Source organism: Tachyglossus aculeatus, chromosome X3 (genome assembly GCF_015852505.1).
Source record: "Tachyglossus aculeatus isolate mTacAcu1 chromosome X3, mTacAcu1.pri, whole genome shotgun sequence".
Lineage (NCBI taxonomy): Eukaryota > Metazoa > Chordata > Mammalia > Monotremata > Tachyglossidae > Tachyglossus > Tachyglossus aculeatus.
In genome coordinates, this window is record NC_052099.1 from 32,348,983 (window position 1) to 32,374,981 (window position 25,999).

At 44.8% G+C, this 25,999-nt stretch overlaps 1 protein-coding gene across 1 annotated transcript in view; it reads left to right on the forward strand.

Moving 5' to 3' along the window:
* Nucleotides 1-8,282: 8,282 nt before the first annotated feature.
* The window catches only part of LOC119948895 (palmitoyltransferase ZDHHC1-like), a 67,968-nt gene continuing 50,251 nt past the window's right edge, over nt 8,283-25,999 (forward strand). The window contains 2 exon segments of the mRNA XM_038770430.1: nt 8,283-8,402; nt 8,405-8,695. Of these exon segments, the coding sequence (XP_038626358.1) occupies nt 8,283-8,402; nt 8,405-8,695 (411 nt within the window).

Sequence of the window (25,999 nt, forward strand, 5' to 3'; positions counted from 1 at the left end):
ATTGCGCGCTTACAGTGTGTAGAGCACTGTGCTAAGCGCTTGGGAATGGGACAGTATGTCGCATATTACAGTATAGTATAGTACACTATAGAGAAGCAGTGTGGTTCAGTGGCAAGAGCCCTGGCTTTGGAGTCAGAGGTCAGGTGTTCAAATCCCGACTCCACCGCTTGTCAGCTGGGTGACCTTGGGCAAGTCACTTCACTTCTCTGGGCCTCAGTTCCCTCATCTGTAAAATGGGGATTAAAACTGCGAGCCCCGCGGGCGGCAACCTGATCCCCTTGTAACCCCCCAGCGCTTGGAACAGTGCTTTGCACACAGTAAGTGCTTAATAAATGCCATTATTATTATTATTATAACAACAGAATTATTTTGGGAGGTGATTATTATGAAATTGTTTGGCTGGCTTGCGTCCTCCCCTCCTTCAGGTGCACACATGCGTACACAAATACGCAAACCCCCTCCTGCAAGATGCATGCGTGCGTGCATGAAAAACCCACGTGTGTGTATTACCCACGCGTGCACACCCACACAGACACACACTTTTAAATCAGCAGGTTTATTCCTCTTGGTTCCAAAGAGAAACCGGAAAATGGACTGGAATGTGGCGAAAATGGAATTCAGATTCCCGAACCGATCTCCACGAGGAAGAATTCGGAGCCAACAGCCCCACTAAAGAAGAAGTTCACTGCTTACTGAAACGAATTTCTTTCTTGATAAATGTTTACCCTAAAAAGTTTCAGGACCTAAAAATAAGGACGCGGGGCAAGGTGTTTATTGTACCCGCGGCTCTCTGACACAATCTTGGCGTGGCCTAAAGTTGAGGATTTACAAAAAAAAAAAAAGGAAAATCCCAGAGGATTCAGAAACAAAATAAATACCCTGCTCCAGCAGTGCTGAGGCCTGTTCTGGGAGTGTTGCTTTCGCCGTTCGAAATGTTGTCGAGGGTTCTTTCAAAATGTGGGCAGAGTATCTGACTTTTTATGTTATTTTGTGGCCTATAACTTGAAGATTGAAAGTCAGACTCTCTTGACTTGAGGGATAAGTGCCAGCTTGTCACTGAGAGAGTTTTAGTGATCCAAGGGCCTGGACTGGCAAAACCGGGGGGCAAATCCTCCGTGAAACCCTGCTTTCCCTCCTGAGGAATTGAAAGGCGATTTTAATTTTAATTTTTAACTTCCTCTTTCTCCCCGGTCTCTGAGGTTAAAGGTGTGAAAGTTCATCGGGATTCTCCCCCTTTTAGACTGTGAGCCCACTGTTGGGTAGGGACTGTCTCTGTGTGTTGCCAATTTGTACTTCCCAAGCGCTTAGTACAGTGCTCTGCACATAGTAAGCGCTCAATAAATACGATTGATGATTGATTGATTGATTGATTAAAGAATGATTTACTTCAGAAGAGATCATGGAGCCCTCCCTCGTGGCTCCTCTCTCACCGAGAGGCTGTGGTGAAATGCCCATATCAGTATCTACAAGGCTCTCCTCAAGTCATCCCCAATTGTCAGCTGTGTGACTTTGGCCAAGTCACTTCACTTCTCTGGGCCTCAGTTCCCTCATCTGGAAAATGGGGATGAAGACTGTGAGCCCCCTGTGGGACAACCTGATCACCTTGTAACCTCCCTGGCGCTTACAACAGGGCTTTGCGCATAGTAAGCGCTTAATAAATGCCATCGTTATTATTATTATTAATAAGAAGTTCATTGCTTACTGAAACAAATTTCTTTCTTGATAAATGTTTACCCTAAAAAGTTATTAAGTGATGATAAGCAGCGTGGCTCAGTGGAAAAGAGCACGGGCTTTGGCCCTTTTAGACTGTGAGCCCACTGTTTGGAAGGGACTGTCTCTATATGTTGCCAATTTGTACTTCCCAAGCGCTTAGTACAGTGCTCTGCACACAGTAAGCGCTCAATAAATACGATTGATGATGATGATGATGGAGTCAGAGGTCATGGGTTCAAATGCCGGCTCTGCCAATTGCCAGCTGTTTGACTTTGGACAAGTCACTTAATCAATCAATCAATCGTATTTATTGAGCGCTTACTGTGTGCAGAGCACTGTACTAAGCGCTTGGGAAGTACAAGCTGGCAACATATAGAGATGGTCCCTACCCACCAGTGGGCTCACAGTCTAAAAGGGGGAAGACAGAGAACAAAACCAAACATACTAACAAAATAAAATAAATAGAATAGATATGTACAAGTAAAATAAATAGAGTAATAAATATGTACAGACATATATACAGGTGCTGTGGGGAAGGGAAGGAGGTAAGATGGGGGGGATGGAGAGGGGGACGAGGGGGAGAGGAGGCACTTCTCTGTGCCTCAGTTCCCTCATCTGGAAAATGGGGATGAAGACTGTGAGCCCCCCAGGGGACAACCTGATCACCTTGTAACCTCCCCAGCGCTTAGAACATAGTAAGCGCTTAATAAATGCCGTCATCATCATCATAATCATAACTCCCGGTGTCTTCCTTTTGCCCGAGAACAGGTGGGGCTGAACTCTTGGAATTTCCGCCACTGAAAACCCTTCGATGGTGCGCACACACGGCCGAAGAGGAAAGCTGACCTGATCCGGGGCAAGATTTGAAGGCCAGTACAGAGTTGACATCTTCTAGTAGTATTACACGTCTCTAGTAGTAGTAGTATTCGTTATTATCATCATCATCATCATCGTATTAATCATTTACTTTGTGCCAAGCATTCCTTCGGTTGCATTTGCTGAGCGCTTGCTGAATGCAGAGAACTGTACTAAGCGCTTGGGAGAACATGATATAACAGTAAGCAGACACATTCCCTGCTCACAGCGTCCACTTTTCTAAGCATTGAGGTAGCTACAGGGTTATCGGCTCTTGGAGTTTCCGCCGCTGAAAATTTACTGAGTGCTTACTGAATGCAGAGAACTGTACTAAGCGCTTGGGAGAGCACGATATAACAGTAAGCAGACACATTCCCTGCCCACAACGTACACTTTTCTAAGCATTGAGGTAGCTACAGGGTTATCGGCTCTTGGAGTTTCCGCCACTGAAAATCTGCTGAGCGCTTACTGAGTGCAGAGAACTGTACTAAGCGCTTGGGAGAGCACGATATAACAGTAAGCAGACACATTCCCTGCCCACAACGTCCACTTTTCTAAGCATTGAGGTAGCTACAGGGTTATCGGCTCTTGGAATTTCCGCCGCTGAAAATCAGCTGAGCGCTTACTGAATGCAGAGAACTGTACTAAGCGCTTGGGAGAGCACGATATAACAGTAAACAGACACATTCCCTGCCCACAGCGTCCACTTTTCTAAGCATTGAGGTAGCTACAAGGTTATCGGCTCTTGGAATTTCCACCGCGGAAAATCTTCTGAGTGCTTACTGAATGCAGAGAACTGTACTAAGCGCTTGTGAGAGCATGATATAACAGTAAGCAGACACATTCCCTGCCCACAACGTACACTTTTCTAAGCATTGAGGTAGCTACAGGGTTATCGGCTCTTGGAATTTCCGCCGCTGAAAATCAGCTGAGCACTTACTGAATGCAGAGAACTGTACTAAGCGCTTGGGAGAACACGATATAACAGTAAGCAGACACATTCCCTGCCCACAGCGTCCACTTTTCTAAGCATTGAGGTAGCTACAGGGTTATCGGCTCTTGGAATTTCCGCCGCTGAAAATCAGCTGAGCGCTTACTGAATGCAGAGAACTGTACTAAGCGCTTGGGAGAGCACGATATAACAGTAAACAGACACATTCCCTGCCCACAGCGTCCACTTTTCTAAGCATTGAGGTAGCTACAAGGTTATCGGCTCTTGGAATTTCCACCGCGGAAAATCTTCTGAGTGCTTACTGAATGCAGAGAACTGTACTAAGCGCTTGTGAGAGCATGATATAACAGTAAGCAGACACATTCCCTGCCCACAACGTACACTTTTCTAAGCATTGAGGTAGCTACAGGGTTATCGGCTCTTGGAGTTTCCGCCACTGAAAATCTGCTGAGCGCTTACTGAGTGCAGAGAACTGTACTAAGCGCTTGGGAGAGCACGATATAACAGTAAGCAGACACATTCCCTGCCCACAACGTCCACTTTTCTAAGCATTGAGGTAGCTACAAGGTTATCGGCTCTTGGAATTTCCGCCGCTGAAAATTTACTGAGCGCTTACTGAATGCAGGGAACTGTACTAAGCGCTTGGGAAAGCACGATATAACAGTAAGCAGACAAATTCCCGGCCCACAGCGTCCACTTTTCTAAGCATTGAGGTAGCTACAAGGTTATCAGTTTGGACCTGGTTCCTTTCATCATCATCATCAATCGTATTTATTGAGCGCTTACTGTGTGCAGAGCACTGTACTAAGCGCTTGGGAAGTCCAAGTTGGCAACATATAGGTTCCTTTCCTACGTGGGGCTCACAGTCTAGGTAAGAGGGAGTAGGATTTGATCCCCGTTTTAGGGTTGAAGAAACTGAGGCTCAGAGAAGTTGAGGCACGGGGAAGCTAAGTGGGTTTGCCCAAGGTCAAACAGAAGACAGGTTTCTAGACTGTGAGCCCACTGTAGGGTAGGGACCGTCTCTATATGTTGCCAACTTGTACTTCCCAAGCGCTTAGTACAGTGCTCTGCACACAGTAGGCGCTCAATAAATATGACTGATTGATTAATCCCCATTTTACAGATGAGGTAAATGAGGCCCAGAGAAGTCAAGTGACTTGCCTAAAGCCACACAGCTGATCAGTAGCAGAACCAGGATTAGAACCCACGACTTCTGACTCCCAAGGCCGCGCTCTTTCCACTAAGCCACGCTGCTTCTCTCCTACTCTCCCAAGTGCTTACTCCAGTGTTCTGCACACTGTTAGCGCTCAATAAATATGATTGATTGATTAATCCCCATTTTACAGATGAGGTAAATGAGGCACAGAGAAGTCAAGTGACTTTCCTAAAGCCACACAGCTGATCAGTAGCAGAACGGGGATTAGAACCCACGACTTCTGACTCCCAAATCCGTGGTCTTTCCACTAAGTCACGCTGCTTCTCTTCTACTCTCCCAAGTGCTTACTCCAGTGTTCTGCACCCCGTAAGCGCTCAATAAATACGACTGATTGATTAATCCCCATTGTACAGATGAGGTAAATGAGGCCCAGAGAAGTCAAGTGACTTGCCTAAAGCCACACAGCTGATCAGTAGCAGAACCTGGATTAGAACCCACGACTTCTGACTCCCAAATCCATGGTCTTTCCACTAAGCCACGCTGCTTCTCTCCTACTCTCCCAAGTGCTTACTCCAGTGTTCTGCACCCCGTAAGCGCTCAATAAATACGATTGATTGATTAATCCCCATTTTACAGATGAGGTAAATGAGGCCCAGAGAAGTCAAGTGACTTGCCTAAAGCCACACAGCTGATCAGTAGCAGAACCGGAATTAGAACCCATGATTTCTGACTCCCAAATCCGTGGTCTTTCCACTAAGCCACGCTGCTTCTCTCCTACTCTCCCAAGTGCTTACTCCAGTGTTCTGCACACCGTAAGCGCTCAATAAATACCTTTGGTTGATATTAATGACTGGCTCCCTCTCAAGCATCTTGAGAGCAGGGATTGTGTCTACTATATAATAGTCTTCTACCGAATGCTCTGTTCACAGTAATAATAATAATAAATAATAATAATAATAATAATAATAATAATAATAATAATAATAATAATTGTGGAATGTGTTAAGCGTTTGCTATGTTCCAGGCACTGTACTGAGCGCTGGGGTGGATACAAGCAACTTGGGTTGTCCCACGTGGGGCTTGCTATCTCAATCCCCATTTTACAGATGAGGCAACTGAGGCACAGAGAATAATAATAATGATGATGATGGCATTTATTAAGCGCTTACTCTGCGCAAAGCCTGTTCTAAGCGCTGGGGTGGACACACGCAACTTGGGTTGGACGCAGTCCTTGTCCCACGTGGGGCTTACTATCTCAATCCCCATTTTACAGATGAGGCAACTGAGGCACAGAGAATAATAATAATGATGATGATGGCATTTATTAAGCGCTTACTCTGCGCAAAGCCTGTTCTAAGCGCTGGGGTGGACACACGCAACTTGGGTTGGACGCAGTCCTTGTCCCACGTGGGGCTTACTATCTCAATCCCCATTTTACAGATGAGGCAACTGAGGCACAGAGAATAATAATAATGATGATGATGGCATTTATTAAGCGCTTACTCTGCGCAAAGCCTGTTCTAAGCGCTGGGGTGGACACACGCAACTTGGGTTGGACGCAGTCCTTGTCCCACGTGGGGCTTACTATCTCAATCCCCATTTTACAGATGAGGTGACTGAGGCACAGAGACTAATAATAATGATGATGGCATTTATTAAGCGCTTACTATATGCAAAGCCTGTTCTAAGCGCTGGGGTGGACACAAGCAACCTGGGTTGGATGCAGTCCCTGTCCCACGTGGGGCTTACTATCTCAATCCCCATTTTACAGATGAGGTGACTGAGGCACAGAGACTAATAATAATGATGATGGCATTTATTAAGCGCTTACTATATGCAAAGCCTGTTCTAAGCGCTGGACACAAGCAACGTGGGTTGGACACAGTCCCTGTCCCACGTGGGGCTTACTATCTCAATCCCCATTTTACAGATGAGGTAACTGAGGCACAGAGAATAAAATAATGATGATGGCATTTATTAAGCACTTACTCTGTGCAAAGCCTGTTCTAAGCGCTGGGGTGGACACAAGCAACTTGGGTTGGACGCAGTCCCTGTCCCATGTGGGGCTTACTATCTCAATCCCCATTTTACAGATGAGGTAACTGAGGCACAGAGAATAATAATAATAATGATGATGATGATGGCATTTATTAAGCACTTACTATGTGCAAAGCCTGTTCTAAGCGCTGGACACAAGCAACGTGGGTTGGACACAGTCCCTGTCCCACATGGGGCTTACTATCTCAATCCCCATTTTACAGATGAGGCAACTGAGGCACAGAGAATAATAATAATAATAATGATAATGGCATTTATTAAGTGCAAAGCACTGTTCCAAGCGCTGGGGAGGTTACAAGGTGATCAGGTGATCCCACAGGGGGCTCACAGTCTTCACCCCCATTTTACAGATGAGGTAACTGAGGCCCAGAGAAAGTGACTTGCCCAAAGTCACGCAGCTGACAATTGGAGGAGCCGGGATTTGAACCCATGACCTCTGACTCCGGGCTCTTTTCCACTGAGCCACGCTGCTTCTCATGACTAGCCCGAAGTCACACAGCAGATAAGTGGCCTAGGCGGGATTAGAACCCAGGACCTTCCGGCTCCCGGGCCTTTGCTCTGAGCTCTCGGAGGGCAGGGATCATGCCCTACTAACTCTACGGCGGGCGGGAATCATGTCTACCTACTCAACTGCACTGAACTCGAGTTCCAAGCGCACGGTAGGCGCTCAATAAATACCACTGTTCGATTGAGTGACAGGCCGCTTTTTGGGCGGCTGCACGGAAGCAATCAGCCCCTCCTAGAAGTGTCGTTCCCGCCTGGAAGGAGTCCAGTCGGGCCCACGTTTTTGAGAAAAGGTGGCCCGGGGGAAATAAATTCCGGTTCCTCCCGGCCGCTCCGGTCTGGGAAAAAAGGAGACACGCTCCTCAAATCCGCGGCAAGAAATAGGTCTCTGTATTTCATCATGTATGTATGTATGTATGTATGTATGTACATATTTATTACTCTATTTATTTATTTTACTTGTACATATCTATCCTATTTATTTTATTTTGTCGGTATGTTTGGTTTTGTTCTCCGTCTCCCCCTTTTAGCCTGTGAGCCCACTGTTGGGTAGGGACTGTCTCTACGTGTTGCCAATCTGTACTTCCCAAGCGCTTAGCACAGTGCTCTGCACATAGTAAGCGCTCAATAGATACGATTGATGATGATGATGATGATCCCGGAGGAAATCAAGACCGCAAGCAACCCAAAAGAGAGGCAGGGCCTATTTGGCTTCCGTGAAGCCCGGCGCCTAACTCTCGTGGGGCCCGCTGCCCGGGTTTTATAGATCAAGGCTTATTTCCCCGGTACGGTTCACCGCTTGAAAAGGAAGGAAAAAGAGAAAGGAAATACATTTCGGGAAGAGCTCTGTTGGAAAACGAGGTGCGGAGGGAAGCGCCGGAGGTCGGGGCGAAATGCGGCCGTGCCGTTGTCGGGCGAAAAGGTTCTTGCGCACCCGATGAACCATTTTTCAGGCCTGATTCCTCTCGGCCTAGTCAGCTAACATCAACAACTCCCCCTCTTAGGACCATCGGGTTCCTCCTGCCCGCGAGGCAGTTGATAAAAATGTCTCCTTCCCCTTTGTGGTTTCCTCTCCTTTCAACTTCTGAACTGAGAACTTTTCATTTCGAGCCTGCAAGAGGAACCAGAGGAAACAATTATTCGCGTTGCCTGAGCGGACGCGCTTTTCAAAGCCTCCCCCGAAACGAGACCCCGTGGGCGAGGGCTCTCCGGCCGGGCCGTCCGGCAACGGGGGTCGGGGGAGAGGGGGTGTCCGCGTCTCCGATAAAGGTGGCCGTCTCCGGGGACGCGGATGGGCGCGTAGGGGGATGGGCTCGGCCGACAGCTACTGTTTGGACGTCTGCTGTTCTCCGAGGAGTCGGTCCTCGAGCTGCTACTTCGGCAGGCCGCTCGATTACTCCAAACCCCTGGGTATTTTCCACCGCTACTTTCAGTGCTGCTGTGCTTTTTGGGACCAGGTAAGCGACAGTTTCCCCCATTGCCCCTTAGGGGGGCTTTGAATTTTAATAATAATGATAATAATGATGATGATGGCATTTATTAAGCGCTTAAGATGTGCAAAGCACTGTTCTAAGCGCTGGAGAGGTAATCAGGTTGTCCCATGTGGGGCTCACAGTGAATTTTCTTCGAACTTTGAAATTCTCTGAATTCTTTGAAATGTGAATTTTCTCCGGCTCATCTTGCATTTAGACTAATATGTTATACATCAGTCAGTTAATTGGCTTCCCCCATTGTTCCATGGGAGCTCTGCTCCTAAGCACTGTTCTGAGCGCTGGAGAGGTTACAAGGTAATCGGGTTGTCCCATGTGGGGCTCACAGTGAATTTTCTTCGAACTTTGAAATTCTCTGAATTCTTTGAAATGTGAATTTTCTCCGGCTCAGCTTGCATTTAGACTAATATGTTATACATCAGTCAGTTAATTGGCTTCCCCCACTGTTCCATGGGAGCTCTGCTCCTAAGCACTGTTCTAAGCGCTGGAAAGGTTACAAGGTAATCGGGTTGTCCCATGTGGGGCTCACAGTAAATTTTCTTCGAACTTTGAAATTCTCTGAATTCTTTGAAATGTGAATTTTCTCCAGCTCATCTTGCATTTAGACTAATATGTTATACATCAGTCAGTTAATTGGCTTCCTCCATTGTTCCGTGGGAGCTCTGCTCCTAAGCACTGTTCTAAGCGCTGGAGAGGTTGCAAGGTAATCGGGTTGTCCCATGTGGGGCTCACAGTGAATTTTTTTCGAATTTTGAAATTCTTTGAATTCTTTGAAATGTGAATTTTCTCCGGCTCAGCTTGCATTTAGACTAATATGTTATACATCAGTCAGTTAATTGGCTTCCCCTATTGTTCCATAGGAGCTCTGCTCCTTTTGGGGGGCCTAGAATTTTCTCCAGATCATCTTTCAGTTGGACTAATATATTATCAGTTATATATCAGTCAGTTAATTGGCTTCCCCCATTGTTCCATAGGAGCTCTGCTCCTTTTGGGGGCCTAGAATTTTCTCCAGATCATCTTCCAGTTGGACTAATATATTATAAGTTATATATCAGTCAGTTAATTGGCTTCCCCCATTGTTCCATGAGAGCTCTGCTCCCTTTGGGGGCCTAGAATTTTCTCCAGATCATCTTTCAGTTGGAATAATATATTATAAGTGATACGGCAGTCAGTTAATTGGCTTCCCACATTGTTTCATAGGAGCTCTGCTCCTTTTGGGGGCCTAGAATTTTCTCCAGATCATCTTTTGGTTGGAATAATATATTATAAGTGATACATCAGTCAGTTAATTGGCTTCCCCCATTGTTCCATAGGAGCTCTGCTCCTTTTGGGGGCCTTGAATTTTCTCCAGATCATCTTTCAGTTGGACTAATATATTATCAGTTATACATCAGTCGGTTAATTGGCTTCCCCCATTGTTCCATAGGAGCTCTGCTCCTTTTGGGGGCCTTGAATTTTCTCCAGATCATTTTTCAGTTGGAATAATATATTATAAGTGATACATCAGTCAGTTAATTGGCTTCCCCCATTGTTCCATAGGAGCTCTGCTCCTTTGGGGGGCTTAGAATTTTCTCCGGATCATCTTTCAGTTGGAATAATATATTATAAGTGATATATCAGTCAGTTAATTGGCTTCCCCTATTGTTCCATAGGAGCTCTGCTCCTTTTGGGGGCCTAGAATTTTCTCCAGATCATCTTCCAGTTGGACTAATATATTATAAGTTATATATCAGTCAGTTAATTGGCTTCCCCCATTGTTCCATGGGAGCTCTGCTCCCTTTGGGGGCCTAGAATTTTCTCCGGATCATCTTTCAGTTGGAATAATATATTATAAGTGATACGTCAGTCAGTTAATTGGCTTCCCCTATTGTTCCATAGGAGCTCTGCTCCTTTTGGGGGCCTAGAATTTTCTCCAGATCATCTTCCAGTTGGACTAATATATTATGTTATATATCAGTCAGTTAATTGGCTTCCCCCATTGTTCCATGAGAGCTCTGCTACTTTTGGGGGCCTTGAATTTTCTCCGGATCATCTTTCAGTTGGAATAATATATTATAAGTGAAACATCAGTCAGTTAACTGGCTTCCCACATTGTTCCATGAGAGCTCTGCTACTTTTGGGGGCCGTGAATTTTCTATGGATCATCTTTCAGTTGGACTAACATAAGCGCTTAGTACAGTGCTCTGCACACAGTAAGCGCTCAATAAATACGATTGATGAATAATATAAGTGATACATCAGTCAGTTAATTGACTTCCCGCATTGTTCCATGGGAGCTCTGCTCCTTTGGGGGGCCTAGAATTTTCTCCGGATCATCTTTCAATTGGAATGATATATTATAAATTATATATCTGTCAGTTTAATTGTGTTTATTGAGCACTTACTGCCTGCAGAGCACTGTACTAAGCGTTTGGGAGAATGCATTCTCTGTTTACAATGATGTTTGTGTATATATATAATATATATATATATATATATATACATATATATATATATTAATGTCTGCCTCCCCTTGTAGACTGTAAACTCGTCGTGGGTAGAGAACATGTCTACCAACTCTGTTGTAATAATAATTAATAATTACGATGCTTGCTAAGCGCATACTGTGTGCCAAGCACTGTTCAGCACTTAGAACAGTACTCGGTACATAGTAAGCGCTTAACAAATACCATCAAGTCAGAGGTCGTGGGTTCTAATCCCGGCTCTGCCCCTTATCAGCTGTGTGACTTTGGGCAAGTCACTTAATTTCTCTGTGCCTCAGTTACCTCCCCTGTTAAATGGGGATGAAGACTGTGAGCCCCACGTGGGACAACCTGATTACCTTGTATCCGCCCCCAGCGCTTAGAACAGTGCTTGGCCCGTAGTAAACGCTTAACAAGTGCCATTATTATTATTATTGTTGTGGTTCTAAGCACTGGGGTAGATTACAAGTTAATCAGGGCTCTCCCAAGCCCTTACTAAATTGTATTTGTTAAGCGTTTACCATGTGCCGGACACTGTACTAAGCGCTGAGGTAAGTACAAGCTAATCAGGTTGGAGACGGTCCATGTCCCACAGAGGGCTTTCAGAGTTCATCCTCATTTTCCAGATGAGGGAATTAGTAAGTGCTCAGTAGGCGCTCAATAAACACCACAGATGGAATGATTGATTGAAAACACCCTGGCCTCCAAAGAGCTGTTCAGGAGGCGATCTTTAACTTTTATTAATAATAATGTTAATAATGTTGGTATTTGTAAAGCGCTTACTCTGTGCCAAGCACTTTTCTAAGCGCTGGGGGAGGTCCAAGGTAATCAGGAGGCGATCTTTAACTTTTATTAATAATAATGTTAATAATGTTGGTATTTGTAAAGCGCTTACGATGTGCCAAGCACTTTTCTAAGCACTGGGGGAGATTCAAGGTAATCAAGAGGCGATCTTTAACTTTTATTAATAATAATGTTAATAATGTTGGTATTTGTAAAGCGCTTACTATGTGCCAAGCACTTTTCTAAGCACTGGGGGAGATTCAAGGTAATCAAGAGGCGATCTTTAACTTTTATTAATAATAATGTTAATAATGTTGGTATTTGTAAAGCGCTTACAATGTGCCAAGCACTTTTCTAAGCGCTGGGGGAGATCCAAGGTAATCAGGAGGCGATCTTTAACTTTTATTAATAATAATGTTAATAATGTTGGTATTTGTAAAGCGCTTACAATGTGCCAAGCACGTTTCTAAGCGCTGGAGGAGGTCCAAGGTAATCAGGAGGCGATCTTTAACTTGTATTAATAATAATGTTAATAATGTTGGTATTTGTAAAGTGCTTACTATGTGCCAAGCACTTTTCTAAGCCCTGGGGGAGGTCCAAGGTAATCAGGAGGCGATCTTTAACTTTTATTAATAATAATTTTAATAATGTTGGTATTTGTAAAGCGCTTACGATGTGCCAAGCACTTTTCTAAGCACTGGGGGAGATTCAAGGTAATCAGGAGGCGATCTTTAACTTTTATTAATAATAATGTTAATGATGTTGGTATTTGTAAAGCGCTTACTATGTGCCAAGCACTTTTCTAAGCCCTGGGGGAGGTCCAAGGTAATCAGGAGGCGATCTTTAACTTTTATTAATAATAATTTTAATAATGTTGGTATTTGTAAAGCACTTACTATGTGCCAAGCACTTTTCTAAGCACTGGGGGAGGTCCAAGGTAATCAGGAGGCGATCTTTAACTTTTATTAATAATAATGTTAACGATGTTGGTATTTGTAAAGCGCTTACTATGTGCCAAGCACGTTTCTAAGCGCTGGGGGAGATCCAAGGTAATCAGGAGGCGATCTTTAACTTTTATTAATAATAATGTTAATAATGTTGGTATTTGTAAAGCGCTTACGATGTGCCAAGCACTTTTCTAAGCGCTGGGGGAGGTCCAAGGTAATCAGGAGGCGATCTTTAACTTTTATTAATAATAATGTTAATGATGTTGGTATTTGTAAAGCGCTTACTATGTGCTGAGCACGTTTCTAAGCGCTGGGGGAGATCCAAGGTAATCAGGAGGCGATCTTTAACTTTTATTAATAATAATGTTAATAATGTTGGTATTTGTAAAGCGCTTACTATGTGCCAAGCACTTTTCTAAGCGCTGGGGGAGGTCCAAGGTAATCAGGAGGCGATCTTTAACTTTTATTAATAATAATGTTAATAATGTTGGTATTTGTAAAGCGCTTACTATGTGCCAAGCACTTTTCTAAGCACTGGGGGAGATTCAAGGTAATCAAGAGGCGATCTTTAACTTTTATTAATAATAATGTTAATAATGTTGGTATTTGTAAAGCGCTTACTATGTGCCAAGCACTTTTCTAAGCACTGGGGGAGGTCCAAGGTAATCAGGAGGCGATCTTTAACTTTTATTAATAATAATTTTAATGATGTTGGTATTTGTAAAGCACTTACTATGTGCCAAGCACTTTTCTAAGCACTGGGGGAGATTCAAGGTAATCAAGAGGCGATCTTTAACTTTTATTAATAATAATGTTAATAATGTTGGTATTTGTAAAGCGCTTACAATGTGCCAAGCACTTTTCTAAGCGCTGGGGGAGATTCAAGGTAATCAAGAGGCAATCTTTAACTTTTATTAATAATAATGTTGGTATTTGTAAAGCGCTTACTATGTGCCAAGCACTTTTCTAAGCACTGGGGAAGATCCAAGGTAATCAGGTTGTCCCACGTAGGGCTCACAACCTTCACCCCCACTTTACAGATGAGGTCACTGAGGCCCAGAGAAGTGAAGCGACCTGCCCAAGGTCACAGCTGATGAGCGGCGGGGCCGGGATTAGAACCCACGACCTCTGACTCCCAAGCCCGGGCTCTTTCCACTGAGCCACGCTGCTTCTCGTTTCTGCGTTTGACGGCTCTTCGCCGGGTGGCTCCTGGAGGAATTGTTGGCCTTGCTTACAGAAGAGTCGTGGGTTCAAATCCTGGCCCCGCCAATTATCAGCTGTGTGGCTTTGGGCAAGTCACTTCACTTCTCTGTGCTTCAGTTCCCTCATCTGTAAAATGGGGATGAAGACTGGGAGCCCCCGGAGGACAACCTGATCACCTTGGAACCTCCCCAGCACTTAGAACAGGGCTTTGCACATAGTAAGCGCTTAATAAATGCCATTGTTATTATAAGGGTCTGGAAACTCCAAGGTGGCAAAAAAGAAGGAGGAACCGTTGGGTGGGATCAAATCACCCAGGACCAGAGAGCTCGAAAGCACGGGACTTGTGGCTTTTACCACTATTTTCCTCTCCCGAGTGCTCAATACAGTGCACGGCATGCAGTCGCATGGCCTAGTGGTTAGACCACGAGCCTGAGAGTCAGAAGGCCATGGGTTCTAATCCCCGCTCCGCCGCTTGCCCGTTGCGTGAACTTGGGCAAATCACTTCTCTTCTCCGTTCCTCAGTTCCCTCATCTGTAAAATGGGGATTAAGACTGTAAGCCCCATGTGGGACAGGGACTGCATCCAGCCTGATGAGCTTATAACTACCCCAGTGCTTAGAGACCATCTCTAGATGTTGCCAACTTGTACTTCCCAAGCGCTTAGTACAGTGCTGTGCACACAGTAAGCGCTCAATAAATACGATTGAATGAATGAATGAATGAATGAATGAATCCAAGCGCTTAGTACAGTGCTGTGCACACAGTAAGCGCTCAGTAAATACGATTGAATGAATGAATGAATGAATCAATCAATCAGTCAATCGTATGAATGAATAACACAGTGCCTGGCACATAGTAAGCACTTAACAAATACCCTAAAAACAAAAAAATGGGAGCTCACTAAATGCTATTGATGAGGCAACAATAATAATAATAATGGCATTTATTAAGCGCTTACTAGGTGCAAAGCACTGTTCTAAGCGCTGGGGAGGTTACAAGGTGATCAGGTTATCCCAAGGGGGGCTCACAGTCTTCATCCCCGTTTTCCAGATGAGGTCACTGAGGCCCAGAGAAGTGAAGTGACTTGCCCAGAGTAACACAACTGACAAGTGGCGGAGCCGGGATTTGAACCCATGACCTCTGACTCCAAAGCCCGGGCTCTTTCCACTGAGCCGTGAGGTCATTAAATGCTATCGATTGATCTCACTGGATATAAGGAGGAATAAGTTGTTTTCCAACCCACAGCAGGCAGGGACTTGGCCGGTTGGTGTAGGGTGTGATGTTTAGGGTGTGATAGGTCCCGGGTTCAAATCCCAGACGAGCCCAAACTTTTCACCTACTTGTTTTGTTTCGTTCTCTGTCTCCCCTTCTAGACTGTGAGCCCCTTGTTGGGTAGGGACCGTCTCTATCTGTTGCCGAAGTGTATTTTCCAATCGCTTAGTACAGTGCTCTGCGCACAGTAAGCGCTCAATAAATGATTGAATGAATGAATGAATGCATGATTAACCCTTCCAGGCCAAGAGGTATCAATTCTTTCCTGAAATAACTCCAGGATTAGAGAGAGACTTGCCAACCGCCCTGGGTAGCCCGTTCCTCTCATTCAAAATCATCATCATCAGTCGTATTTATTGAGCGCTTACTGTGTGCAGTGTACTAAGCGCTTGGGAAGTACAAATTGGCAACATACAGAGACAGTCCCTACCCAACAGTGGACAATCATTCGTCACCTTGACTGTCGAAATAGTCTTCCTTCCCTCTGAAGAGTAGCCTGATTTCATCCACTGAATAATTTGGATATTTTTTAGCTATTATTTAAGACTGTTTTGATCAGTGGATTAAAGTAAAGCAACAGGGGTTGGCCCATTTAAATCAGGGCCCACTGAGGCCCATGTAGGCTTGGTTTTCCAGTGAGGGATCTTTTCTAAAAAACGCAGTTCCTAGCGAAGCAGTGTGGCCTAGTGAATAAAGCGTGTGCCCCGGGGGAAACAGAAGGACCTGGGTTCTAATCCCGCCCCGCCACGTCTACCAGGTGACCTCGAGCAAGTCGCTTAACTTTTCTGTGCCTCAGTCACCTCATCTGTAAAATGGGAAGACTGTGAGCCCCACGTGGGACAACCTGATTACCGTGTATCTCCCCCGGAACTTAGAACAGTGCTTGGCGCATAGAGCGCTTAACAAATACCATCGCTATTATTATGAGAACACGTATTTAATTCCCATTTTATAGATGAAGAAGGAAGAGCTCTGAAAAGAGGGAGTTGATAGAAGTTGTATTGTCACTGTGAAGCAGCGTAGCCTGATGGAAAGAGCACAAACCTGGAAGCCTGAGGATCTGGGTTCTAATCCTGGTTCTGCCTTTCGCCCACTGCGTGACCTTCTCCGTGTCTCAATTTCTTTCTCCGTAAAAGAGAGGCGAGAAACCTGTTCTTCCTCCTCCTTAGACCAAAATCAAAGAGGGAAAGAGATTGTGTCCGACCCACGGTATCTCAGATCTACCCCAGAATGTAATACGTGGCTCATAGTAGGCGCTCAACAAATACCGCCATTATCGTCCCTGTGGCGGAGTAAATTGGTTCCTTAAAACGTAGTTGCACACAAACATCCACCCCACTTCCTGCTCTTCAATATTTTGAAAATGTCAACATCATCTTCCACTGCACTGATTGAGCGCTTGTCGCCTGTAGAAAACTGAAAACTTGGCTGGGGGGAGATACCCAGAAAAAGGAAAAGATGTGGGGCCTTCCCTTTGAGGAGTTTAGGGTTTTAATGGGGAGGGCCAAGTGACAATTAGTGAACTGACCATAATTAAAGGAATGTGAGAGGGTGTAAATAAGAATCATAGCTGGTTAAAGAGCTCACAAAGAAATAAGGAGGTGGGTAAAGGCAGAAGAGGGAGTTGACGACAGTTAAAGGAGTTGTGAGGGGGAAGATAAATAAGAATCATAGTTTGGTTAAAGGACTCGCAAAGAAATAAGGAAATCGATAAAGGCAAAAGATGGAATTGACAGTTAACTTGTACTTCCCAAGCGTTTAGTACAGTGCTCTGCGCACAGTAAGCGCTCAATAAATACGATTGATTGATTGACAATAGTTAAAGGAGTTGTGAGAGAGAAGATAAATAAGAAACATAGAAATTGGTGGCTGGGATGGGGGAGTTACTACTGCACTGCTGTCCATATTTGTGATTTATTTATTTATATTAACGACTATCCCCCCCTCTAGACTGTAGGCTCATTGTGGGCAAGGAATGTGTCTGTTTACTGTCGTGTCGTCCTCTCCCGAGTGCTTAGTGCAGTGCTCTGCACACAGTAAGAACTCAATAAATATGACTGACTAATTGGGGAATACCTCCCGGAGGAGGAGGCTTCTAGAAGGGCTTTGAAGAGAGGAGGGATGTGGTGTAGGGAGGATATAGCAAAGAGGGAGAAATTCCTTGCAGGTCTTAACATTCCAAGGAGCTACAAGATATAATAATAATAATAATTAATAACTATGGCATTTGTTAAGTACTTACTATGTGCCAGGCACTGTACTAAGCGCTGGAGTGGATACAGGCTACAGGTTTTGTTTCGTTGTCTGTCTCCCCCTTCAAGACTGTGAGCCCGTTGTCGGGTAGGGACCGTCTCCATATGTTGCCGACTTGTACTTCCTAAGCGCTTAGTACAGTGCTTTGCACACCGTAAGCGCTCAATAAATACGATTGAAGGAATGAATACAGGCAAATCCAGTTGGAGGCAGTCCCTGTCCCACATGAAGCTCACCATCTCAATCCCCAGAGAAGCAGCGTGGCTCAGCGGAAAGAGCCTGGGCTTTGTAATCCGAGGTCATGGGTTCAAATCCTGGCTCCGCCACTCGTCAGCTGTGTGACTTTGGGCAAGCCACTTAACTTCTCTGTGCCTCAGTTCCCTCATCTGTAAAATGGGGATTAAGACTGTGAGCCCCACAAGGGACAACCTGATCACCTTGTAACCTCCCCAGCTCTTAGACCAGTGCTTTGCACATAGTAAGCACTTAATAAATGCCATTATTATTATTATTATTATTTTATAGGGGAGGTAACTGAGGCCCAGAGAAGTGAAATGACTTGCTCAAGGTCACACAGCAGACAAGTGGCACAGCAGGCCTGTGCTCTGTCCACTACGCCATGCTGCTTCCTTAAGCCATGTGATCCAGAAGAAGATGGGACTCTCAGGCCAAGATTTTCTGGATTAATTGGCCCAAACAAACCCATTTTGCTGGTAAATGTGGCCCATTCTCATCGGGTCTATAGAACTGCCGGCCTGGCTACTGGGCCATTCTGCCCCTGGGAAGAACCTGTGGGGAAGAGAATGGAGAACACTTGCTTAGGAAAGAGGCAGGAACATTCATTCAATCGTATTTATTGAGCGCTTACTGTGTGCAGAGCACTGTACTAAGCGCTTGGGAAGTCCAAGTCGGCAACATTTAGAGACGGTCCCTACCCAACAACGGGCTCACGGTCTAGAAGGGGGAGACAGACAACAAAACGAAACATGTGGACAGGTGTCAAGTCGTCAGAATAAATAGAAATAAAGCCAGATGTACATCATTAAGAAAATAAATAGAATGGTAAATATGTACGAGTGAAATAAATAGAGTAATAAATCTGTACAAACATATATACAGGTGCTGTGGGGAAGGGAAGGAGGTAGGGTGGGGGGGATGGGGAGGAGGAGAGGAAAAAGGGGGGCTCAGTTTGGGTAACGGTGTCCCACTCTTCCTGCAACCCATTCCTGCTCTGGATTAATAATAATAATAATAATAATAATAATAATAATAATAATAATAATAATAATGGCATTTATTAAGCGCTTACTATGTGCAAAGCACCGTTCTAAGCGCTGGAGAGGTTACAAGGTGATCAGGTTGTCCCACGGGGGGCTCACAGTCTTAATCCCCATTTTACAGACGAGGGAACTGAGGCCCAGAGAAGTGAAGTGCCGGAGCCAGGATTTGAACCCATCATCATCATCATCATTAATCGTATTTATTGAGCGCTTACTGTGTGCAGAGCACTGTACTAAGCGCTTGGGAAGTACAAATTGGCAACATATAGAGACCTCTGACTCCAAAGCCCGGGCTCTTTCCACTGAACCCCGCTGCTTCTCATTATTGAGCTGTGAGAGCCCCTCAGGGAGAATTTCCAGGTTACAGATGGGATTGAGGTGTGCTTGTCTGGGGCATTTCAGAGAGGGGGATGAGGGGGAGAGGAATCAATCAATCAATCAATCAATCAATCGTATCTATTGAGCGCTTACTGTGTGCACAGCACTGTACTAAGCGCTTGGGAAGTACCAGTTGGCAACATCTAGACAGTCCCTACCCAACAGTGGGCTCACAGTCTAAAAGGGGGAGACGAAGAACAGAACCAAACATACTAACAAAATAAAATAAATAGAATAGATATGTACAAGTAAAATAAATAGAGTTATAAATATGTACAAACATATATATATATATATATATACATATATACAGGTGCTGTGGGTAAGGGAAGGAGTCAATCTATCAATAGTATTTATTGAGTGCTTACTGTGTGCAGAGCACTGTACTAAGCGCTTGGGATGGGATGTTCTGGGAGAGATAGCCCTACTGAAATTTCTAGACCGTGAGCTCACTGTTGGGTTGGGACCGTCTCTATCTGTTGCCAACTTGGACTTCCCAAGCGCTTAGTACAGTGCTCTGCACACAGTAAGCGCTCAATAAATACGATTGATTGATTGATTGATTGAGAGCTCACCTCCTCCAGGAGGCCTTCCCAGACCGAGCCCCCCTTTTTCCTCTCCTCCTCCCCATCCCCTCCGCCCTACGTGGCTCAGTGGAAAGAGCCCGGGCTTTGGAGTCAGAGTTCATGGGTTCAAATCCCGGCTCCACCAATTGTCAGCTGTGTGACTTTGGGCACTTCTCTGGGCCTCAGTTCCCTCATCTGGAAAATGGGGATTAATCAATCAATCAATCAATCGTATTTATCGAGCACTTACTGTGTGCAGAGCACTGTAGTAAGGATTAAGTACAGGATTAAGACTGTGAGCCCCCCGTGGGAAAACCTGATCACCTTGTAACCTCCCCAGCGCTTAGAACAGTGCTTTGCACATAGTAAACGCTTAATAAATGCCATCATCATTATTATTATTATTACCTCCTTCCCCTCCCCACTGCACTTGTATATATATTTGCACAGATTTCTAGACTGTGAGCCCACTGTTGGGTAGGGACCGTCTCTATACGTTGCCAACTTGTACTTCCCAAGCGCTTAGTACAGTGCTCTGCACACAGTAAGCACTCAATAAATACAATTGAATGAATGAATGAATTTATTACCCTATTTATTTTACTTCTACATATTTACTGTTCTATTTATTTTGTTAAAGATGTGCATAGAGCTTTAATTCTATTTGTCCTGACGATAATCCTGGCTCCTCTTCGTGCCTGCTGTGTGACCTTGGGGAAGTCACTTCTCTTCTCTGTGCCTCAGTTACCTCGTCTGTAAAAGGGGGATTGAGACTGGGAGCCCCATGTGGGACAGGGACTGCGTCCAACCCCATTTGCTTCTATCATCATCATCATCATCAATCGTATTTATTGAGCGCTTACTGTGTGCGGAGCACTGTACTAAGTGCTTGGGAAGTACAAATTGGCAACATATAGAGACAGTCCCTACCCAACAGTGGGCTCACAGTCTATCTACCCCAGCGTTATTATTATTCCTCTCCCAAGTGCTTAGTACATTGCTCAGCACACAGTAAGCACTCAATAAATACAGTCGATTGACATTCTCGTTCGTTCGCTAGTGATACAAAAGTTGGCGGGAGTGGGAAATAATAATAATAATAATGATGGCATTTATTAAGCACTTACTATGTGCAAAGCGCTGTTCTAAGCGCTGGGGAGGTTACAAGGTGATCAGATTGTCCCACCGGGAGCTCACAGTCTTAATCCCCATTTGACAGATCAATCAATCGTATTCAGGCCTTCCCAGACTGAGCCCCTTCCTTCCTCTCCTCCTCGTCCCCCTCTCCATCCCCCCATCTTACCTCCTTCCCTTCCCCACAGCACCTGGATATATGGATATATGGTTGTACATATTTATTACTCTATTTATTTATTTATTTATTTATTTATTTTGCTTGTACATTTCTATCCTATTTATTTTATTTTGTTGGTATGTTTGGTTCTGTTCTCTGTCTCCCCCTTTTAGACTGTGAGCCCACTGTTGGGTAGGGACTGTCTCTATGTGTTGCCAATTTGTACTTCCCAAGCGCTTAGTACAGTGCTCTGCACATAGTAAGTGCTCAATAAATACGATTGATTGATTGATTGATTGACAGATGAGGGAACTGAGGCCCAGAGAAGTGCCCAAAGTCACACAGCTGACAATTGGCGGAGCCGGGATTTGAACCTGTGACTCCAAAGCCCGGGCTCTTTCCACTGAGCCACGCTGCTTATTTATTTAGTGTGGGTTGTGGGCGAAATTCATTCCCAAAGAACCCGTGTGTTTATAGCAACCGCCAAAGCATTCCGTCTTACACCGACCTGTCCGGGACCTGTCTGGTAGGACGTTGTTTGGGGTAAGCGACCCAACTGCGGAATGGGATAAATGGTTTTTAAGGATGATTTTATTCCCCCACCCTCAGGATCTACCTCTGGCGTTCAGGACACGGCAGCGTGTAAGACGAGAAAACGGTTTCCAATTTTTTTGGAACGGGAAAGTCAACACGGGCAAGGAGGTCGAGAGAAAATAATCCTCTCTCAAGGCTCTGAATTAGGTAAATGAGAAATAATCATAAATGAGGAATAATCGCCAAGGAATTCGGAGGACAAGCAGGCTCTGGAACCAGAGGGACTGGTTTTTCTTTCATTCTTTTAGACTGTGAGCTCTATGCACATCATTAACAAAATAAATAGAACAGTAAATTCATTCTTTTTTCCCCCTTTTAGACTGTGAGCCCAATGTTGGGTAGGGACTGTCTCTATATGTTGCCAATTTGTACTTCCCAAGCGCTTAGTACAGTGCTCTGCACATAGTATGCGCTCAATAAATATGATTGATTGATTGATTGATTCTTCAACAGGAGCCTGTGAAACAGCAGGTCAGTGGGAATTAGGAGCCCACAGTCTTTTAGACTGTAAGCCCACTGTTGGGTAGGGACTGTCTCTATATGTTGCCAATTTGTACTTCCCAAGCGCTTAGTACAGTGCTCTGCACATAGTATGCGCTCAATAAATATGATTGATTGATTGATTGATTGATTCTTCAACAGGAGCCTGTGAAACAGCAGGCCTGTGGGAATTAGGAGCCCACAGTCTTTTAGACGGTGAGCCCACTGTTGGGTAGGGACTGTCTCTATATGTTGCCAATTTGTACTTCCCAAGCGCTTAGTACAGTGCTCTGCACATAGTATGCGCTCAATAAATATGATTGATTGATTGATTGATTGATTCTTCAACAGGAGCCTGTGAAACAGCGGGCCAGTGGGAATTAGGAGCCCACAGTCTTTTAGACGGTGAGCCCACTGTTGGGTAGGGACTGTCTCTATATGTTGCCAACTTGTACTTCCCAAGCGCTTAGTACAGTGCTCTGCACATAGTATGCGCTCAATAAATATGATTGATTGATTGATTGATTGATTGATTGATTCTTCAACAGGAGCCTGTGAAACAGCGGGTCAGTGGGAATTAGGAGCCCACAGTCTTTTAGACTGTGAGCCCACTGTTGGGTAGGGACTGTCTCTAAATGTTGCCAACTTGTACTTCCCAAGCGCTTAGTACAGTGCTCTGCACACAGTAAGCGCTCAATAAATACGATTGATGATGATGATGATTAGAAGCTGAATTCCCAGTGTAAATCTGTCTCTCCATGCTGAGCCAAGGAACCCTGCTAGTTGTTACTTGGGCATATTCTAGGACAGACTTTGCTAATGATCAGTTTTCCGTTTTTTTGTGGTGTCCGTGAAGTGCTTATTATATGCCAGCCACCGTACTGGTCATGGGTTCAAATCCCGGCTTCACCACTTGTCAGCTGTTTGACTTTGGACAAGTCACTTAATTTCTCCGGGCCTCAGTTCCCTCACCCGTAAAATGGGGATTAAGACGGTGAGCCCCATGTGGGACAGCCTGATCACCTTGAATCCTCCCCCATGCTTAGAACAGTGCTTTGCACATAGTAAGCGCTTAACAAATGCCATCATTATTATTGTTATCATTACTAGGAAGGTAGATAGGCACTAATCCCCCCCCACCTTACCTCCTTCCCCTCCCCACAGCACCTGTATATATTATATATGTTTGTACGTATTTATTACTCTATTTATTTTATTTGTACATATTTATTCTATTTATTTTATTTTGTTAATATGTTTTGTTCTCTGTCTCCCCCTTCTAGACTGTGAGCCCGCTGTTGGGTAGGGACCGGCTCTATATGTTGCCACTTGGACTTACCAAGCGCTTAGTACAGTGCTCTGCACACAGTAAGCGCTCAATAAATACGATAGAATGAATGAGTGAATAATCAGGTTGGACACAGTCCGTGTCCCACGCGAGGCTCACAGTCTTAATCCCCATTATGCAGATGAGGGAACTGAGGCACAGAGAAGTGAAGTGACTTGCCCAAGGTCACGCAGCAGACAAGTGCTGGAGGCAGGATTAGAACCCATGACCTTCCGACTCCCTGATCCAAGCTCTTTCTTCTAGGCCACACTGCTTCTCGGTAGTGTTGTCGATTTATACTAGAGAGTGCCTTTATTTTCATATTGAGAATAATATGCTCACACCGTGAGAAGCAACGTGGCTCAATGGAAAGAGCCCGGGCTTTGGAGTCAGAGGTCATGGGTTCAAATCCCGGTTCCGCCACTTGTCAGCTGGGTGACTTTGGGAAAGTCACTTCACTTCTCTGGACCTCAGTTACCTCCTCTGTAAAATGGGGATTAAGACTGTGAACCCCCCGTGGGACAACCTGATCACCTTGTAACCTCCCCAGCGCTTAGAGCAGTGCTTTGCACATAGTAAGCGCTTAATAAATGCCATTATTATTATTATTATTATTATTATTATTATTATTATTATTATTATTATATTGGCCAATCTGTCCTTCTCCTCCACTTTATTCCATCCGCCCCGCTTTCACAGACCTTCCCCACGAGTGCGATTTCCGTATATCACTCCGGAGCTCGAGGCAGAAGTGTCGGGCAGTGGCCAAAGGAGTTATTCTGATTGTCAATCAATCAATCAATCAATCATATTTATTGAGCGCTTACTGTGTGCAGAGCACTGTACTAAGCGCTTGGGAAGTACAAGTTGGCAACATATAGAGACAGTCCCTACCCAACAGTGGGCTCACAGTCTAGAAGTGAAATAAGACAAATACTGAACCTCTCCTCAATTTCCTGATGTGGAAACAAGTGGCACGTCAAACGGACGAACCTAAGATGAAGCATCACCAACGTGAAGAGAAGGGAAATAGTTTATACTCTAATTTTGGTGCAGCAATAAAGGAAAAAATGTTTACTGGAACCAAGCAGAGTGGCCTAATGGAGTGGGGGCCTGGGAGTACAAAGGATAATAATCATGATGATGATGGTATTTGTTAAAGCACTTACTATGTGCAAAGCACTGATCTGGGTTCTAATCCCAGCTCCGCCACGTGTCTGCTGATTGTCCTTTCGACTGAGGCAGAAATCCCTCCATGTATTTCCCTTCCTATTTCTAGGCTCGAAAGGTGAGATTGAGACCAGTTCCCCAAACCAAAGCTCGGAGGAGATCTGCCTGTCTATTATGACTCCATTTCGTTCTCCCACTCTTCACTGAGTGAACTGTCTCCTGGCCTATTGCCTCAGGATTGGGGAAGGAGAAATGATCAATCAATCAATCAGTCAATCAATCATATTTATTGAGTGCTTACTGTGTGCAGAGCACTGTACTAAGCGCTTGGGAAGTACAAGTTGGCAACGTATATAGACAGTCCCTACCCAACAGTGGGCTCACAGTCTAAAATGATGATATTGACTAAGCGATAAATCCACAAAAATAATGATAATGGTGTTTATTTAGCACTTAATATGTGTCAAACACTGCACTAAATGCTGGAGGCAGATGCAAGATAATCGGGTTGGACACAGTCCCTGTCCATAAAGACACAGTCTAAGTGGGAAGGGGTAGGATTTAATCTCCATTTTTCAAATGAGGAAACTGCGACACAGAGAAGTTGTGGGGTTTGGGGGGGTTTTGTTTTATGGTATTTGTTAAACACTTACTAAATTTTGTTCTCTGTCTCCCCCTTTTAGACTGTGAGCCCACTGTTGGGTAGGGACTGTCTCTAGATGTTGCCAATTTGTACTTCCCAAGCGCTTAGTACAGTGCTCTGCACATAGTAAGCGCTCAATAAATACAGTTAAAAAAAAATGTACCAGGCACTGCAGTATGTGCTGGGGTGGATACAAAATAATCCGGTTGGACACAGTCCCTGTCCCACAAGGGGCTCACAATCTTAATTCCCATTTTACAGATGAGGTCACCGGGGCCCAGAGAAGGGAAGTGACTGGACCAAGGGCACACAGCAGCGAGTGGCGGAACCGGATTAGAACCCAGGTCCTCTGGCTCCCTAGTCCGTGCTCTTTCTTCCAAGTTTCGCCGCTCGCTCTGTATCAAGGATTTGGGAAAGTGTGGTAGAAACATCAGAAGCATTTCCTGGCCACAAGGAGCTCACAATCTAACAACCCCAAATCATCCTCATCATCAATCATATTTACTGAGCGCTTACTGTGTGCAGAGCACTGTACTAAGCACTTGGGAAGTACAAATTGGCAACATATAGAGGCAGTCCCTACCCAACAGTGGGCAAATTTTAGGGTCCAGAAGAGAGGA